Raw genomic sequence first — 21,162 nt, 5'->3', positions numbered from 1 at the left:
TTCTTAAGTTTTCTCTCTTCTGGGCTAGCCAGTAAAAATTTGGTGCCGCTGTTCTTTTTAAGTCGTCTTGCCATCTTTGTTGCAGTTTTCCTACGCTTCTCTTTTCTCCCCGTTGTCTCCATCTCGTCACATTTCCATTCCAGCTTTCTTGACTTCTACCCACATGTCCGGCCCTTGCATTCTGAGGATCATACTTTCTGTAATATGTCTTCGACTTTGTCTGTTGCTTAATTCGTGTGTTAGTTTTTCTATCTCTTCAAGTTATTCCTAAAAGTTTTCTTTCTATATACTTGTAGTTTAGTTATTGTCTTCTTGTCCAACATTCATGTTTCGGAGCCATATGTGGTGGTAATAAGACTTATTTTAAAGTAAACTTGTGGTTTATTCTCAGCAAAAATAGTAAATATGTGGTGACTGGTTGGATACATTCACTGTATATATTGTATTCTAATTTACCGTGTTCTTGGCTTTGTTTTTCTGTAGTTGTTGATTGTCTTAATATATATATATATATATATATATATATATATATATATATATATATATATACAAACAACACAGTTTATTAGGGTTGCAGTCAGAAAATTGGCCGGGATGTTAATGAAACACTCTTATGACTTTTTGTCTAGCTTTCGGAATGGTTTTATTCCTTTTTCAAGACACTGTAATAAGAAAAAGTGTAAATATATATAAAATATCACAAATCTTCAGTGCAACTTACTAGTCGTTGAGATTATTTATATAAAAGCATAGACACTCAACATTAATAACACACACATAAAATATAAAATAGTGGACAAAATACATTTTAAAATTCTTTAAAATTTAGGTAAAAATAGTAAAAATTTTGTTGTCATCTTTTACTGGTGTGTTTTAACTCTGGCACATAGAGAACAAAAAGAAAAAATCCTATTATTAAAAAGTAATTAGGTGTATACTTTTTCCATCGTTAATTTGCCAAGCGTCGGCTTTTGAGATTCTTTGATGCCAATGCCGACCATTGGCGTGGAAATTAAGAAAAGGGATCAGTTATCAAACGCATATTTCAAGAAAAATCATATAATTTTTATTAATTTTTACATAATTATATTCAGGAAAATTTCTCAATTTTTGGGCAGAAATTGTTTAAACAATTTTTTAAACAAATTCAAAATATCACCTTTTGTGCTCCAAAAAATATTTTTTAGGTTTTTGGGTGACTCTAAATAAGATCTATGTCATTTTTCTCAAAAGTTAATAGTTTTGGAGATATAGGCGATTTAAAATCCGAAAAATGCGATACCTAATATGCATTTTCGAGGCTTGAAAAATATGTAAATATGTATTTTTGAGATTCAAGAGTATCTAAACTAAAGTATCAACATTGATTTTGGTGAGAAATCGGAGCAATATTTTCCGTAGCAGAAAAAGGTGATCTTTTGAATTTGAATTGTTTCCGGCAAAAATGTCCGGCACCCTTCAACCTTCGATTTGTTTAAACGGGGCATTTTTGAATAGGACTCTTCAAAGGACAGAATCAGTTTTTTTTTTCAAATGGGAGCGGGCTCACAACATCGAATAAATAACAAATTAATTCTTTCAAATTAAAGCTTGTTAATTTTAGTGATTTATAAGAATATTGGACTTATTATTTAGTTTTTACATAAACCATAATATTTTTTTACAATTATCTGTAAATAATGGCTCATTCTGTCAGAAAATTTTAAAAGATTGTCTATCCAGCAATTAAGATAGTCAACTGAAATTTAATTTTTAAACACGGCCTACTGTTAATGCACAAATAGGGTGAATCTTCAATATTTTGCTTCGAGTTAGAGATATCTGAAAAAGTTATTTGGAAAAGATGTTCCAAATATTATTATAACCCCACATAACAAAGTTTTATGTCAAAATTCGCACTTTTACTTTTTTCATTAATTGAAGAGCTTATTTCCAAAGTGTCTTAAATCCAAAATTTCGATTTTTTTAATTTTCTTTTTTTAAACTTTATAGATTTCTTCAAGTCTAGAATAAAGTTATATGTACCAAAACAACTTCTTATTTACCATTTAAAAGTGCATATGAAAATTGTAAAATTGTATAATTTGTATGTTAAATTTGTATGAAAATCTGTAATTTCATGGATTTCATTATATGGATTTAAGACACTTTGGAAATAAGCTCTTCAATTGTAGTCAGGATTCTAAAACGGACAGTTGGCTGTCCCGAGATGCATCTTTAGACAGCCAATTGTAGATTTAGGATCGAGATTACAAATAATACTGAAAAACTAAAATTGCGAATTTTGTCATGAAATTTGGTATGTGCGGTTACAATAAGTGGAACAACTTTTCCAAATAAGTTTTTCCGATTTCTCTAACGCGAAGCAAAATATCGAAAATTTACCCTGTTTGAGGATTCGCAGTAAGCCGCGTTTAAAATTAAAATTTCAGATAACTATCTTAAAAAAATGTGCACTATCAACATGTATGACTGTGCAAAATGTCAAATCTGTATGTATTTTAGTAGCTGATATATAGAGGTGTCTTCATCTTAAATGCGACACACTGTATAATAATGAATACTAGTGTTCAAGATGCATCGCGATAGCTGTAAAGAAATTAATTAAAAGGACTGAAAAGAATCGTCAGAGTCTTCTGAAGTCGAATCATTCCCAGGTTGGATAACTATTGGTGCTATTGCCGGTAAAACAGGATATTCGTTTTCTATTTTTACAACATGAGCTTTGCAATTTTTCCACACATCGCTATTAATGCCACTAATTATTTCTCGAATATTCTCAATGGCCATTGCGCTTAATGTTGGTGACTGATTATATTTTCGCAATCGTTTTTTTACGGTACCCCAAACCATTTCAATTGGATTAAAAATGCAATAGTATGAGGGTAATCGCAAAAGAGTATGGCCGTGCCTGCTGCAAAAAATTCCGAATATATATATATATATATATATATATATATATATATATATATATATATATATATATATATATATATATATATATATATATATACAAACAACACAGTTTATTAGGGTTGCAGTCAGAAAATTGGCCGGGATGTTAATGAAACACTCTTATGACTTTTTGTCTAGCTTTCGGAATGGTTTTATTCCTTTTTCAAGACACTGTAATAAGAAAAAGTGTAAATATATATAAAATATCACAAATCTTCAGTGCAACTTACTAGTCGTTGAGATTATTTATATAAAAGCATAGACACTCAACATTAATAACACACACATAAAATATAAAATAGTGGACAAAATACATTTTAAAATTCTTTAAAATTTAGGTAAAAATAGTAAAAATTTTGTTGTCATCTTTTACTGGTGTGTTTTAACTCTGGCACATAGAGAACAAAAAGAAAAAATCCTATTATTAAAAAGTAATTAGGTGTATACTTTTTCCATCGTTAATTTGCCAAGCGTCGGCTTTTGAGATTCTTTGATGCCAATGCCGACCATTGGCGTGGAAATTAAGAAAAGGGATCAGTTATCAAACGCATATTTCAAGAAAAATCATATAATTTTTATTAATTTTTACATAATTATATTCAGGAAAATTTCTCAATTTTTGGGCAGAAATTGTTTAAACAATTTTTTAAACAAATTCAAAATATCACCTTTTGTGCTCCAAAAAATATTTTTTAGGTTTTTGGGTGACTCTAAATAAGATCTATGTCATTTTTCTCAAAAGTTAATAGTTTTGGAGATATAGGCGATTTAAAATCCGAAAAATGCGATACCTAATATGCATTTTCGAGGCTTGAAAAATATGTAAATATGTATTTTTGAGATTCAAGAGTATCTAAACTAAAGTATCAACATTGATTTTGATGAGAAATCGGAGCAATATTTTCCGTAGCAGAAAAAGGTGATCTTTTGAATTTGAATTGTTTCCGGCAAAAATGTCCGGCACCCTTCAACCTTCGATTTGTTTAAACGGGGCATTTTTGAATAGGACTCTTCAAAGGACAGAATCAGTTTTTTTTTTCAAATGGGAGCGGGCTCACAACATCGAATAAATAACAAATTAATTCTTTCAAATTAAAGCTTGTTAATTTTAGTGATTTATAAGAATATTGGACTTATTATTTAGTTTTTACATAAACCATAATATTTTTTTACAATTATCTGTAAATAATGGCTCATTCTGTCAGAAAATTTTAAAAGATTGTCTATCCAGCAATTAAGATAGTCAACTGAAATTTAATTTTTAAACACGGCCTACTGTTAATGCACAAATAGGGTGAATCTTCAATATTTTGCTTCGAGTTAGAGATATCTGAAAAAGTTATTTGGAAAAGATGTTCCAAATATTATTATAACCCCACATAACAAAGTTTTATGTCAAAATTCGCACTTTTACTTTTTTCATTAATTGAAGAGCTTATTTCCAAAGTGTCTTAAATCCAAAATTTCGATTTTTTTAATTTTCTTTTTTTAAACTTTATAGATTTCTTCAAGTCTAGAATAAAGTTATATGTACCAAAACAACTTCTTATTTACCATTTAAAAGTGCATATGAAAATTGTAAAATTGTATAATTTGTATGTTAAATTTGTATGAAAATCTGTAATTTCATGGATTTCATTATATGGATTTAAGACACTTTGGAAATAAGCTCTTCAATTGTAGTCAGGATTCTAAAACGGACAGTTGGCTGTCCCGAGATGCATCTTTAGACAGCCAATTGTAGATTTAGGATCGAGATTACAAATAATACTGAAAAACTAAAATTGCGAATTTTGTCATGAAATTTGGTATGTGCGGTTACAATAAGTGGAACAACTTTTCCAAATAAGTTTTTCCGATTTCTCTAACGCGAAGCAAAATATCGAAAATTTACCCTGTTTGAGGATTCGCAGTAAGCCGCGTTTAAAATTAAAATTTCAGATGACTATCTTAAAAAAATGTGCACTATCAACATGTATGACTGTGCAAAATGTCAAATCTGTATGTATTTTAGTAGCTGATATATAGAGGTGTCTTCATCTTAAATGCGACACACTGTATAATAATGAATACTAGTGTTCAAGATGCATCGCGATAGCTGTAAAGAAATTAATTAAAAGGACTGAAAAGAATCGTCAGAGTCTTCTGAAGTCGAATCATTCCCAGGTTGGATAACTATTGGTGCTATTGCCGGTAAAACAGGATATTCGTTTTCTATTTTTACAACATGAGCTTTGCAATTTTTCCACACATCGCTATTAATGCCACTAATTATTTCTCGAATATTCTCAATGGCCATTGCGCTTAATGTTGGTGACTGATTATATTTTCGCAATCGTTTTTTTACGGTACCCCAAACCATTTCAATTGGATTAAAAATGCAATAGTATGAGGGTAATCGCAAAAGAGTATGGCCGTGCCTGCTGCAAAAAATTCCGACTTTTGATCATTCTAATTAATTCTTTCTTTACTGGAATCTTTTTAGGAACAGTGATGTTTTTAAGTTGCATAAATTTTAAAATTTTGTCCTTTTTCGTGTTATTATTAGGTATTTTATTTAATATGCGGGAATGATCCGACGCATTATCCATAACAATCACTGAATTCGGCGGAATATATAATTATATTCAGGGAAATCTCTTAATTTTTCACGAATCAGTTCTAAAGTAGGCACTCTATTTTCTTTGTAAAAATTGTAAACTGTTCGCTGAATAACGTCTTTTGCAGCAGTGTCAATCCTACCCAATGTTTTATTTGGTCGCTTTCGTTTTAAGGAATGATCTGTAACTGTGCCTAGTTTAATAATTGTATATATCGTCTTATACCCGATTTTTTTAATACATGAATTCTCGAAACAATTGCATTATCAATTGTAAACTGTTCGCTGAATAACGTCTTTTGCAGCAGTGTCAATCCTACCCAATTTTTTATTTGGTCTCTTTCGTTTTAAGGAATGATCTGTAACTGTGCCTAATTTAATAATTGTATATATCGTCTTATACCCGATTTTTTTAATACATGAATTCTCGACACAATTGCATTATCAGCCATCCCAATATTTTCTTTTTTCAAACACTCATACATATTTAAAACTACGTGCAAATCTTTATTTTTTAATTCGGAGCTGCCATTAACATAATTGTCATTATTTATTAATAACACAGAAGTTGATGCATCTTAAAAAATGCCATCCTAGAAAAATATAATATTACTTATAACTTATATTACTTATACCTTATAATAAGCCTCCGCCTCTGCAAAAGGAAATATTTTAGGGTGTCACATAGCCAGACAAACAGGTGTTCATTAGAATTTACGGCTTTGCGATTCGCTGTTGCCATAATGCATGAGTTTAAAATTAGTGAATATAACCTTAATACCATTATTAATATATCTGCAATTTTTCATGTTTCCAGGTAAGGTATAAAATCAATGAAATTTGGAAAAAAATAATACAATTCTTGAAACCGTTTTTGAGAACTTGGATTCTTAAAAGTTGTCTGATTTCTTAAAAGTCGATCATTATATCTATAAAAGTATTACCGCTAAATTCACCAACAGGGCAACGTCGAACGTTCAAATTCTCTCCAGACTACAATGTTGCCAATATTCGAAAATTACTTAGAATATAAGTAATATATACAAAGTTCACGGTTGCTTTAATTCATTAGTGAAGAGTCCATGGAAATATTAGTACCTAGTTAATTAATTTATATATATATATTTTTTGAGAATATGTTCATATTATTTTTTAAGAGTGTCGTTCGTTGACTAGCAATTGAATAATAACGAATAGAGAATAGAGAATATTTTTTAAATATAACCTTAGGAATTTTAGGAAATATGTCTGACAACCTTGATTTGAAAGGCGGTCTCTTTGATACCAGAATGAGGCATGTTTATGTTGGAAAATTATTAGTGGATGTACTATACTTAATATCATATTTCTTTTTAAGAAATACTAGTACATCGAGTACATCTTGCATCAATAAAAAGTCAGACATAGATAAACTGAGCAACATTTATTGTTACTTACTGGAAAAACATCCAAAATAAAATTAATATCTACCTGCACCCGTACCCACACAAATTACAGTTATATGCATAACATGTTGCATACCATTAAGACAGGTTTAAAAATTAAAATCACCTAAGATGGGCCTCTAGTATTTCTTAAAAAGAAATATGATATTAAGTACACCTAATTACTTTTTAATCATAGGATTTTTTCTTTTTGTTCTCTATGTGCCAGAGTTAAAACACACCAGTAAACGATGACAACAAAATTTTTACTATTTTTACCTAAATTTTAAAGAATTCTAAAATGTATTTTGTCCACTATTTTATATTTTATGTGTGTGTTATTAATGTTGAGTGTCTATGCTTTTATAAATAATCTCAACGACTAGTAAGTTGCACTGAAGATTTGTGATATTTTATAAATATTTACACTTTTTCTTATTACAGTGTCTTGAAAAAGGAATAAAACCATTCCGAAAGCTAGACAAAAAGTCATAAGAGTGTTTCATTAACATCCCGGCCAATTTTCTGACTGCAACCCTAATAAACTGTGTTGTTTGTTTATATTGACAGTCACTAATATCCAGTAATTCTTATATATATATATATATATATATATATATATATATATATATATATATATATATATATATATATATATATATATATATATATATGTGTGTGTGTGTGTATCTGCATAGATTTACCAGTTCGTTTTCTAGTTCCGTGGTACTTTCCTTCAATATCTCAGGTATAACTTCATTGTTCCCCACAGCTTTATTACTTTTTATTGTTACCTTTAGACATGTATTATTTGTTTTCTCGTTTTAGCATTTCTCTATTTTCTATAATATTTCCATGTTTATTTTTTAGTCTTATAATTTATTTTTTCGCTGTCATTCTCATTTTCAAAACCTTGACCCCTCTGTTCATTTCAATAATAATTTTTATCTAGTCCGGTGTTGTGATCAAGTAGGTCTTGTTTGGCCATTTTTCTTGCAGTTTTTTTCTGTGTACTTAATTGTGTTCATTTTCCCTGCGTTTATAATAGAAATTCTCTACTCTTTTCTAGAAATTGTTTTGATTTTAGAGAGAATTTATCAGTGTCACTCTTTTGATGGGTAAAAGTTCGAGTTGCTGCTTCAGTAGTAGTTCTAGTAATTTTGCCATTTTCCTCATAGAGACTATCTTGTAAACGTCTGGAATTCTCATTTCGTATTTTATCTAACTGTTCTTTGTATTTTTTTCATTGTTATGAGTTGATCAGCTTATGAATTTTAACAATTTTAAATTGACTTCTCCATAAGCTGGGGAAGTTTCTCCGTTTTAAAAATTTATTTAAGGGGAACGAATTATTTGAATAGTTAAAAAAACCCAACAATTAAATTAGTGCTAAGTCCCTCGACGTTAATAAGAATTGCTAATATAATAACAGAATAAGGCGCCTAAATTATTATTGTTGTTATTAAATTAATAATTATTGTTCTTGCAGAACTGAATTCATTTGGGAAAAGATTTCTTATGTTAAAATTCTTCAGTCATTTCAAACGTTCTTCAAAGTTTTTACTCAGTAAGTCTTTAAATTATACGCCTTACTAGAAGATCAGCTTTTAATAGTGCCAGAAATGTTAATCAATATTTAATCTTTAGTGGCTCGAATAGTAGTGATAGAAATAACTGTGTAAACGTTAAACCCTCTCTGTAAAAGCGTTGTTTTTAAGTAAATGCTTGAATTAATGCTTAATACTGCTGACATATCTCTATGTGGTGTACAAAACTTAATATTTAACTGATTAGGTTAGGTTATGTTAGTAGTAAAGATATTTTTTATCAGAAACCTGTTCGCAAAAGGTAAAACCAGACAAATAACTTTAGTGCGATACTGCTTTTTATACTTTATATTTTATATATTTTAAGTATATCTTAAATAATATAATCTGCGATAGCGAAAATGTTGGTCAACTGCTGATCCTTCCTACAGAGAAAAGCTCCAGTGTTTACTACATTGCATAAAAGTATTCGGAAAAGTGGAGTAGACAAAATTAGAAAGGGAATATGTAGAAAACTTCAATTATGTTCTCTCTCTCCAATGGCGCTACAGCCCAAATCGAGCTTTTCCGTCCTCCTAACTATGCCTCCAACCTTGGCGGTTCCGCGCCGATCTTCTCCTTCTCCACTTCATCCTCCCACCTTTTCCGTGGTCTTCCTTTGGTCTTGCGCCCTACATTTTACTATCTAGGGTTCTTTTTGGCAATCTTTCAGTCTTATAACCAGCCCATCGAAATCTCTGAAGTTTAACGAATTATGAGATCGGTGCCTCTTTGGACTGTTGGTAAAGTTCATAGTTGTACCTGGATCTCCATACTCCGTTTTCGTTAATAGGTCCAAATATCTTTCTTAGGACTTTTCTTTCAAAGACTTCCAGCTTTCGTTTTGTGTCTTCTGTCATCACCCATGTCTCGCATCCATAACATACTATTATGTTCATTTATGTTCACTAGAACAAAAAACGAGCACCACTATGATTTATGATTTTTATTTATATTTTATTTCCTTTTTTAAAATTAGTAACAATGACCACGGTTAACAAAACAATCCTGAAGCTGGATTTAATCAAAAATTGTCTTTCAAATTAAACATATGTCAGATATCCTAAAAAGTCTACACAACATTAAGTTATCATCTCGCTCTTAAAATGCTACCCAATGCTGTCTGTAAGTTGTTTATAGCTTCATCAATATTTCTGTGTTTAGCCTCAATTGCTGTGTCATCTTCATAAAGACTGAGAAGTGTTCCTGGTGTTCTTAGAACATCGGCGGTGTATATTATATACAGTAAAGGTGACAGGACCGCTCCTTATGGCACTCCGGCCTCCAGAGCTCCGTGCTCGGACAGGACTTGTCCTATCTGAACCCTAAACCTCCGGTCGCCCAAGTACGATGAGATTAGCCCTGTCATGGCTCCTCTGTATCTATAGCTTCTCATTTTCTAAGTCAGTCCTTCATGCCAGACTCTGTCGAAGGCTTTGCTTACGTCCAGGAAGGCTGCTCCTGTATACTCGTTGTCGTTGAATCCAGCTGTTATGTACTCTGTTAGTCTGAGTACTTGTAGTTCGCTGGAATGTTCTGCTCGGAATCCAAACTGAGCTTCTGGGACTATTCCTAACCTGTCTGTTTCTGATTGGAGTTTGCTTAGTATGACTCTTTCTACAATTTTGCTGACTGCTGGAAGTAAGCTTATCGGCCTGTAGTTTTGCAGAACCTTGTGGTTTTTTCCTGGCTTTGGAATCATAATAACGTGGGCTTCCTTCCATCGGTTTGGGAAGAGCCTGTATGTGAGTGTCGCATTTGTGATGTTCGTTAAAAATACAATTTCTTTCGCTGGCAGATATTTTAGAGCTCTGTTTGAAATTTCATCTAGACCAGGTGCTTTTTTCGGTGAACTATTTTTTATTAGTTCGTTTATTTCTTGTGGAGATGTGGGCGTGATTATCTCGTCTGCTTCTTCGGGCATTTCTTGGTATTCTTCGACTTCTTCAATGAAGTCTACATCTTCGTCGTGGTAATAATTTAATGTACTCTCTCTCGAGAGAGAGAGTCCTCCTCACCACCTCGGCTTTTTCTTCAATTGTGTAGACGATGCCATTTTCTCCATGTAATAGGGGGTGGGTTTTCTGTCGTTCCTTAATGTTTTTTGAAGTTTCGAAATATTTTGCATATTTGGACCCTGTTTATTCATTTCTTGTACATATCTTGTATCCCTTCTTGCACTATTTTGGTGACCAGCTCTTTAACCATGTGGGTTAGTCCGTTTTATTGCTCTTTCGAGATCAAGATAGTAGTTTCAGGTGCTTTTGTGGCTTGTGCGTATGACTGCCCTTTTGTCCTCATTTGTTGTTGCATCCGGGTATTGGTAGGTGCTTGTATTCTGGGTCTTCCTCATGTGGGTACTTTTGTTGCCTTCCAGATTATGTGGTCATCTTTTCATTTTGTCTGTCTGTCCTTCCTCATGTACCATTGTCCTTTTTAATTGGTGTGTTGTGTTCTGTAGGTCTTTTTAGGTAATTTGTTGCCTTCCAGATTATGTGGTAATCTTTTCATTTTGCATGTATCATGTAGGGCTGATAGTAACTATCTTTTAAGTCGGTTGCATTCGGCTTTATCATTCAAATTTCTTCTTTGTCATCTCCAACTATTTAGAATAACTTTTTTTGCTATTACTCCGGAAAAGTTTTTATTTTTCATATTTGAAAGTTTGACATTTTACGCATATTTAAAAAAAGTTGCATTTGCTATGTTAATTTAAGACGAAGTTTGCATTTTTTTTTTCGCAACTACTTATTTGTACCAATTAAGAAACCAGATTTCATGATCGATTTCAATTTTGATTCTTCCTATTGTTTCCTGGAAAGTTTAGATCCTGTACAGCTCTTCGAGATCTCGGATTAGCAGCGTTCAACAGTTCGTTCAATAACGTAAACATTTTTGATTTCTTGATAATTGTTTCTAATGTCTACAGCATTTGAGCGATGACTTCATAGTGTTGTAGATACTACTGAAGGATAACTGTGAGCTTGATAAGTAGATTTTCTCCCTAGGAGGTTAGTTATGGACTTTTTTATTTCTGAAGATAAGATGATAATTGTATTCAAAATGTAACAAAGGATTTTTTATGTTAATATTTACATACAGTTCTCTTGAAATAAAAGTATAACATTTACATATTATACATTCCCCTACCAAAGCATTTAAAAAAAACATCTACCAAACTGTTTCAAAGATTGACAGAAGTTGCACTAAAAAAATATGATTAACGCAGTGTTATCAAATATTATGAGTTTTTTTTTTCGTGTCGGTGAGTGTATGTTCGTTTTATGAGATTCTATAGAAATATTGCCTATTTAGGCAGCCGGCAATGTAGCACTTTTAAATGTAATAGAGATACCAGGTTTTTAAATTAAAAATTGTTTTGTAGATTTAAACAAGTAACCGGTCTTGGAAAGAAACTTTTGAAATCAAATCCCAACCTTCCTGAAGTACAAAGCGTTATCGATAGGCTTCTAGCTGAACAGGAAGCTATAGCTAGAGGATGGAAAGAGAAGGATATTTGGTTGCAGCAATGTTTAGAACTTCAAATATTCAACAAAGAAGCTGATAATATCGATGCAGTTACCTCAGCCCATCAAGCTTTCTTAGAATTTGACGAACTTGGAGTAAGTAATGTTAACTTAACCATAAAATTAAAAATTATTTAATTTATATTGTTTCTTTTAATTCATATTTTTTGGTTTTTTGCTTTTTTAGAGCTCACTTGATGAGGTTGAAGCTTTGCATAAACAACATAGGGCTTTCGCTAACACATTAGCTGCTCAAGACGAACGTTTGAACGCTTTCGCCAAAAAGGCTAACACTCTAATAGCCAAACAGCATTATGATGCTGCAGGGTAAAGTATTTGACATATTTATTAGGAGATTCAGAAAATATTTTATTTCGATATTTATAATGTCTTAATATAATAATTATAACTTCGTCAGCTCCTAAGTGATATTATGTTTGGCTACAGTAGTTTTGCTTTTTGGACATGATGACTTAAAAAAATAGTGTGCACTTACATATGTTCACATGAATACCAAGCTGTGTATCATACTGTGTACACTAGGTTTCAGTTGTGGTTGTGGGAGTTTCGATATTTAAAACTTTCCGATTTTGTGGCCCTTTTTCAACATTTTTTATTTTTCTTTTCTGCATTGTACGATATTCTTAATTCAATTCTTTGTTGTCTTTTTTTAACTCGGTTATGTAATTCGTATCGTCAATATTTTCATTTGTATTCTTTTTATTTATTATCCTTTGGGATTCTCATTGTTTATAGCGTCTTCTGCATTATTGTTCACATAATATATTCTTATACATTTTCGTCCAGTGTAGTCTCTTTGTTCCTTATTTATTACATTATTTCATTAGCGTCATTTTTCGCTTCACTATTTTCAAAATCATATTCAAATTCATATTTTTTCTCCGTTTTCAAATGGTTCATAAACATCATTGTAAATGCTATTTAGTTCTTTCAACATATCCTCATAGGTTAACGATTTCTTGGTCGACTGGAAATAAAAAAATAAAATTGGAACACTAAATAATAACTGAACACTATGTTGAAATTTAAAGCATACACATGTGTACAACAATTTATATATTATAACACATGCTATAATTAAAATTATTCAAATCATTGCTAGATTTCATAAAAAAATATATTACGTACCCTACCTCGGTGCCATTTGGATACCATCTATACTTTTTGATCCCGTCATGAATTTGTAACTAATGATTATGGGGAGATGGCCGTTATGTATATGTACGATTTTTAGTTTAAAACACTGATCTGGTAAAGTGCCATATTTGAATTTAAATATTTTAATTAATTGTTGTACTTAGCAGCACATTGACGAGGTTATAATAAGATTGTATCATTGCTAAGGTGATAAGGTATGTCACCAAAAAAATCTAAAGTCAACTTTATTCCATTAGCTGATAAATTTAACATTTTTGTTTTTTGCTAACACAATTTATTACAGTTAATAAGTATTTTCAAGTAATGTGGGTTTTCACTGCCTATGTTTTGTAAATCTTTGTTTTCCGGATTTATAGGCTATGGATTTGCAATTACGAGTATTTCTTCCTGGCGTTTTTTTATCTGCGACTGCGGCAGACATTGTCAAAACTGCTTTGACAACAGTCCTATCTATATTGATTTTGTCCTGGTTTTCCACTTCTTTTGCCACACACCAGTGGCACTGTTGTGGAACACCAGTTCCCTAGAACCAGAAGTCATAGTATCTAGTCCAGTCTGCTGATATGCATCTAGGGGTATCCGTTTTGTTTTAGACTCAGGAAAATGCACCCTGAAAAATTCTTTCAGGGTCTTTTCGGTATTCTGAGTGTATTTATTTTGGAGTTGGGAAATACTTATCTCAGGGTCCTTTGAGGGAGCTTTATGAAGCCTTGACATTTCTGCAGTCTGTTCTATCTCCTCGCAATGCTTTCTCCGCTATTATCTTTTTGATCTTTTCAGTTTTATATTTTATTCAGTTGCAGCTTTGTAATAATCGACCCACTCACCTGATCTTTTAGCAAAATTAAAATTTGGTTCAACTTCAGGCTTTTGATTTGTAAGGTTGTTATTCCACCAGTATATAGTTGCAGAACTAAATATAGTAGAACGCTCACATTTATAGGTTTTGATAGTTCTGCACGTGCTCCCTCTTATCGCATGCCTGCATTGATAATGATGTGGAATAGTTTTTGTTTATATTGATACTAAAGAACTTACAATTCAAAAATTTAGCAAAATTGCAAGCATGTCCCCGCTTTTTTTTATTTATTTTAAAAATACAAAACTTAAAAATGTAACAACTTTTTTAAAACAAGTCTTTTCATTATTACACTTGTAATTTGTGGGAATATTAATTGCTGAAAACAACAATTAACAAGAATTCACTTAAAACACTTGATTCATTTACTCCTTCTTCCGTATTTTCTGCGTCACCATCATCATTCAATTCAATAATAAATTTATTTCCACCATTAATGTGGAAGTGTTCTTTGGTAATATTAAATGCTTCTTTTTTAATTACCTCAATTATCTTATTATCAAATTTAGGAAATGTATTTGCACGCCTTATGCTTAGTTCTAATTGTCTCCAAATTGGATTGAAAATACCATAATAGGGAGGAAGTCTCAATATAGTATGGCCGTGTGTCGGCAATACTGTCTAGAGCGTATAATTTGTTAAATTGCTTCGTGTGTAGAACTTGTTGTTCTACACACAACAAAGTTGTTTTTTTGTATAAAAATCTTCGAAATACAAATCATTTTCCATTATAAAGCTGTTCAGCTTTGTTTGGAAATGTATTTGGGATCTTAGTGAGCTGCCGGGAAGGATAGGAAGAGTTGTCAAGCATTACTACACTATTTGGCTCCAAATTTGGGATCGATGAGTTTTCAAATCAGCTTCCATACTCTTGTGGTAGTCAACGTTATAATTGTTTATTTTCTTCCCAAATAACTTAAAAGCATTCAGAACCCATCCCTCACTTCCTCTGCAATGTACAATAAATAGCCGCGATCCGTTATTTGCAGGCATTTTTGGTATGCACGTGTTTGAAACGTATTTCCATCTTTTCTTTTTTATCGTGGGTATCATACCAAGTTTCCCCTGAATAGTAAAAATTTAGTAATTTGTTCTAGGTATATTTTACGTCTGTTGACTATTCTTTGCCTTTCCGTAACTGTTTGGCGTTTATTTATTATTTAAATTTAATGTCAATTTTCTTTATCCAATTTTGAAGAGTTTTATCACAGCAGTTCATTTTCCAACCGGTTGTTTTCAACTTCTTTCTTATTTTTTATATTATAGGTAGGATTTTTATTGTAGGTTTTATTTCATTGCTTCTGTAGTAATCGTATATTGTGGTTTTCAATAGTTTTATAAGTGGGGCATCTATAGGTCTTGAAAATTTGTAGTCACATCGCTTCTTGCGATGATAAGGTTTATTTTTAGCTATTTTGTATACCGTTGAAACTGGAATTTCTGTTAAATCAGTATACCAATAAAGTTGCTTATACCAACAGTTTTTCATCGAAGCCGAATTTCTTATGTAGATTTTTGTACACATTAAAACATACATTTAAAATTACATTATATCTTATCCTCCCTTTAACCCTACCTAAACAATATTCTAGATCTGCTTAATATGCTCCCAGTCTGTTTTCGAGGGTTACGATACGTTTTCTTACGATAGTCTCATTATCTGTTATTTCAAAATATATGTACCGATGGGATTTGTTGTTTTGGTGGCCATTGCTGGTACTGTCAACATTAGTTCTACTAGTTTTCTGTTCAAATTATTTTATTAGTATACTGTCAAAGTGTTCCATTCTTGTCTCTTTGACATCCTTTTCGTGAACGCCTAATGTGATTAACATCTTTTCTTTTATTTGCTCTACGTGTGGCCATTGTAAAACAATCTTTATATATATATATATATATATATATATATATATATATATATATATATATATATATATATATATATATATACATACATAATCTATATTATTGTTTAATATAAGTGTCTACCTCTTTGTACTAATTTGAAGTAAAACCTAAATATTTTTGGAGCCCCACTGCTATGACTATTACAATACAGAGTCTATATACATATGCATTTTGCATAGGTAGCTCACCCACACATTGATATGACGACATGCCAACGCTTTTTTGTATTTTTAAAATTAGTTTCACTTGCTTCTGTTTTATATTTTATTTCTTTATTAACGTGTCCTGACCTATACCGTCAGTAGACAAAATGCCTGAGGGATAACTCTAAAATATGTAAAAAGGGACACACAGTGCCACAACTGATGCTTTGGCAGAAATATGGTTTTAATTCGAACAGCTGAAGCAGTTAAACAGTGAAATTAAGAAATTATTTTGATAAAAAAGGGCAAAATGGAAGCACGAAAAGGAATAGATAATTTTATATATGAAAGGACTATTCAACTAGACATTGTTAAATTATCAAAACCATCGGGAGATTGTGTCGAATTAAGATTTTTTACATGAAAATGAATATAATAGAGTGTTGACTTTATCAGTAGTGTTGAGACAGAATAGATATAGACTTAGAAGAATAATCAAAACTGTCCAATTATAGTTGATGACATGGCGATCCTGTCAAGTCATGTAGAAAATCATACACCTTTGATAAACATAATCCCGGCAATTTTGTTACATTAAAGATTTAGATAATTTCACAACACACTATTGGTTTAAAAAATTACTTTATCTTTGTTGACGACAACTTCAAAACACCACAGATTTTAGTGTGTTAAAATTGCTTATCAAGACTGAAAAAGAAGATTTAGGAATTTTTTTAAGCTTATTTTAAGTTTATTTTATATTTTATTTTAAATTTTAAATAAATAGCTACCGTTTATTTAAATATTTACATATTAGTTATAATAATTCTGTGCCATTTTAATTATATTTTTTCTTTTTTGTTCAACAGAATCGAAGACCGCGTCCACCAGGTACTTGAAAGAAGACAAGCAGTTAAAGACGCCTCTCAAAAACGAGCAGATGCTCTAGATGCGTCTAAAAATTACCAGGAATTTTGCGCAGAAGTGTATGATCTACGAGCATGGATGGCGGAAAAAATCAAAACAGCTTCCGATGAAAATTATAGAGATCTTTCTAATTTAGAACGTAAAATTCAGAAGCATGAAGCATTTGAACGAGAGCTGAGATCAAATGAAGGTCAGCTTAGAACGATTAACAAATTAGGAATGGCGCTAATTGCTCAAGACAGCTACAGAAAAAATGAGGTGGGTAAAACTTTGAAAGAACTTAACGACGAGTGGCAGAGATTGGTGGATACTTCACTGCAAAAAGGTAGAATGTTAAGGCAAGCTGTAACTCAACATGAATATAATAAGAGTATTGAAGATGTAAATAACAAACTGAACGAGATTAATGAAAAAATGAATAGTAAAAACGTTGGAAGTGATCTTAGGTAAGTTTATTAGAGATCTAACGTAGTTTATCATTCTATTCCAAAGTTTCTTATTTTATTGTAAATAAATAAAAATTAGTATTTTTCTAATGGTTCAGGATTGAATATTTTGTTCCGATCTTAATAAGATATTTAACAGACGTCCCCGTATTTCTACAATTAACTAACATTCTGCTGCTTGCGTCCTTGTTTCGCAAAAAGATGTTCGTGTCATATCTCTCAGATCCGTAATGTATTTGTAATAATCTGAGCTACTAAGTATACAACTTATATATTTGTAATACATTTTTAGAAAACAGCGAAATAAAAACACTTTTGATAGAGTTATCGCATAATGTTGATATTACTCCAGATTCAAGTTTTTTCTATTTTACAATTCATCATCGCTACTGGCAGGCGCTGTTTGCATTTTTTCGGGACATGAATGTTGTACGCAACGGCAACGTTTATATAATTTTTTGGTTATTCGCACAAAAAGTACAGAAAAAGTATATGTTAGTATAACCTTGTGATATTTCTAGCTACTCTGTATGATTCACACGTTTTTCCATCTAAATGTTGGTTGGATATTAGTAAAACGATGTTTTTAACACTTTTGTTTTTAGCAACATACGAGAGAAGTGTTCCTTATTTTCTGCAGGCAAAAAACTTAAACAATTTATCTATTTTTAACGTTTTTTAGTTCGTGGGGTTATTTTTCTTTAAAGTTCCAATATTGGACAGACCAGCATCTCAGCTAAGAGTTGCAGTAGGGAAGCATCGTTGAACCAGTTGTCAGCTGTAACATTACGTCCATATTTACTTATTGACAGCAGCTCTAAATAATGATGTAGTCGATTTTCCGTACCATTGTCTTAGATTTTACAGACATGATGTTCTTCTTCCACCAGGACCACGTTTATCTTGGATCTTTCCCTGAATGATCAGATGTAAAAGTTTATATTTTTAAAGGTGTTTCGTAATGCAACCGAAGTATTACATACAGCTTTCGTCTATTTATCATATTGAACAGTTGTGTTGTTTGGTTCAGCCGTCTAAAGATCTCTCCATTTCCGCTAAAGAGCATATTCCTCTAAAGTGTTCACGCTTTATGTCTAGTGTTGCGTTTTCTCCAATGTAGTAGCAATTTTGACAGTTTAGAACTTCTTAGGGTGCCTGTTTGTTCCGAACGTTGGCGATCATTCTGGCTATGATGACTTTGTTGGTTGCTATACGGAATAGCTGTGTTAAGTTCTTTCTATAGCATGCTCTCAGGTTAGCAAGTCAAGATATTCTTCTTCGCCTGGGGCCCCTTTTCCTTCAATTTTACCTTGCAAAATGCATTGAAGTAGCTCATATCTGCCTTGATTTCTCATTATATGTCCCAAGTACTGCAGCTTACGGCCCTTCACGATGTTGACTAAATCCGCGGTTGTATTCGTCCTCCTTAGTGCTTCTTCATCGGTGACTTTGTCCACGTTTTTACTCACGTGGACTTTTTCAATGTCCACGTTTCTACTCCGTACAGAAGCACTGAGTACACGTAACATCTAAGGAGCCTTATTTTTGTTTCTAGTGTGAGGTTGTAACGTTAGGCACCAATTTGTAACGTTCCACAGAACATTCATGGGGTGCCAATTTGTAACCCTTCGAGGCTCAATTTGTAACATCCCAACGTTGAGCTGCTGTTGTCAACCTGTAACCGCAAACCTTAGTTTGCTGCTACAATCCGACTAACATCACTAACAACGTTGGAGTGACAAATCGTTTCCCGTTGGGACCAATTTTTAACGTCATAACCTCTAATGTATCAATTGCAAAATTGCTACATTAGACGTTATACGAAACACTCCCTGGCTAGCTCACTCAGGACGTGAATATGGCCTACTCTGGAGCAACACACGCAAACAAGTAAAAAGAAGAAACAATATACAGTTAAATTAACACATGTTTATTAAAATATTAAACAAAAAGGGCAGAAAAATACATGTTTAAATATTATATTGAATTTAAATAAAAATTATTTGACTTCTTGCTACAGTGTTACATTATAGTAAGGAAAAATGCTTGTCACCAAATCCTAAGTTTTATCCTGGTCTTTTCTGCTATGGTTGTTAGCAAGCCATGTTGTTAGTTGTGGATTTTCTTGCCCTGGAGTCAACTCTCCTATTGGAATGATAGTGCCATTCTCAGGCCGGTTGGTCTTCTGGATGTTAATATAAATTGACCCGCATCTGAGAAATGTATCCCGGAGGTTGACTAAAATGAAGAAAAACACACCTTGCTTCAGAAAATGGTGAAACCAAAATGAGAGACCTTGCTTGGGGGATGAATAGGTGACCAATCAAATTTAACAAAATTTTATCATTATTCACCCAAGCAAGTCGAGAAACAATTCTTATTTATGTAGCAAATAAGTAAAAGTAAGGATATATAATCTTTTTAAGCAAATGGTAATTACTTTTTACTACTGAAATATTCTAATATTAATTACAAAGCGGATTCGGTAAAAATGACAAGATATATTTATTGAAAAGTTAGATAATTTAGAATTTAGAAACATTTCTATATAGAAATGGTAGTTTGTCCAAAGTTAATTATTATTAAAATCAAAAGATATTATTAAGGATTTAAATTCAATATTTAAAACTGTAAAAATATTCGTAAAACTTTTACATACTATATTAAAGAAACTATATATTTCTTATCGCTAGTTTTTATATAAAATAAAAAAAAACATAAGAAATATCCACAAAAATATGTACCTACTTACATATGGTAATCATAAATAATGAGATTAGAATTTTCAAAGTTAAAATTATAAAAAGATTTTTATACAACATGTAGAATCAGGAAACCGATAAAATATATTAAACTCTTACCTCCTAATTCAGGAGACGACACAACAATTGGTTATTATACTTTTACAAAAGTCATGAAGAAAATCGACATTTTTAGAAATAAAAGCCATTATATCGACTTTTGTATCGAACGGGAAGGGTGAAATGTCAACAAAAAGGAGTCTTTGTCACTAGCATTAAACTAAACAGAGAATAAAGATGGCACCTCTCGTTCCAAAGTAACAGAAATAGAGATGAAAATAAAATTCATTCTTTAGAAACTTGAGTAAAAGATAAAAATGATGATTATTAAGAAAATAGGGAAGGTAGATACTGAAATATATATATATAATATATATATATATATATATATATATATATATATATATATATATAATATATATATATATATATATATATATATATATATATATATATATATATATATATATATATATATATATATAAAGAAGATAGATTTGGACGCCAACTGGTTTTTATACCAAATACCAGTAAAAATGAAAAGAGAATAATGAATCAATTAAGTAACGACATAATTCTGATACAATCTATATCTGAGAAAATATATAGAAAAATAAGAGATACAATGGAGGATATAGAAGAATATGAATTATGACAGAAGATATGGAAATTGGAGAATAGAATTAACGAAATATATTAACATAAGAAAGAAAGCAGGCAATGTAGCAGTTATAACGCTACAAGGTCATGGCTCTTGAACGTAGAAATCATAGTCAAGAATGCACTTTTTGCCTTACCGATGCGACAT

The 21,162-nt window shown here is 31.4% G+C and overlaps 1 protein-coding gene across 6 annotated transcripts in view; it reads left to right on the top strand.

Annotated features, from left to right (window-relative positions):
* The window catches only part of kst (spectrin beta chain, non-erythrocytic 5 kst), a 267,491-nt gene that overhangs the window by 202,431 nt on the left and 43,898 nt on the right, over positions 1-21,162 (top strand). For all 6 annotated transcript variants that reach the window (XM_072534881.1, XM_072534885.1, XM_072534884.1 and 3 more), the window contains exons 11-13: positions 11,950-12,187; positions 12,279-12,418; positions 17,050-17,553. In XM_072534881.1, coding sequence (XP_072390982.1) covers positions 11,950-12,187; positions 12,279-12,418; positions 17,050-17,553 — 882 coding nt within the window. The remainder of the gene's footprint in view (positions 1-11,949; positions 12,188-12,278; positions 12,419-17,049; positions 17,554-21,162) is intronic.

Source organism: Diabrotica undecimpunctata, chromosome 6, assembly GCF_040954645.1.
Source record: "Diabrotica undecimpunctata isolate CICGRU chromosome 6, icDiaUnde3, whole genome shotgun sequence".
Lineage (NCBI taxonomy): Eukaryota > Metazoa > Arthropoda > Insecta > Coleoptera > Chrysomelidae > Diabrotica > Diabrotica undecimpunctata.
This window is presented reverse-complemented; position numbering and strand designations above follow the sequence as displayed.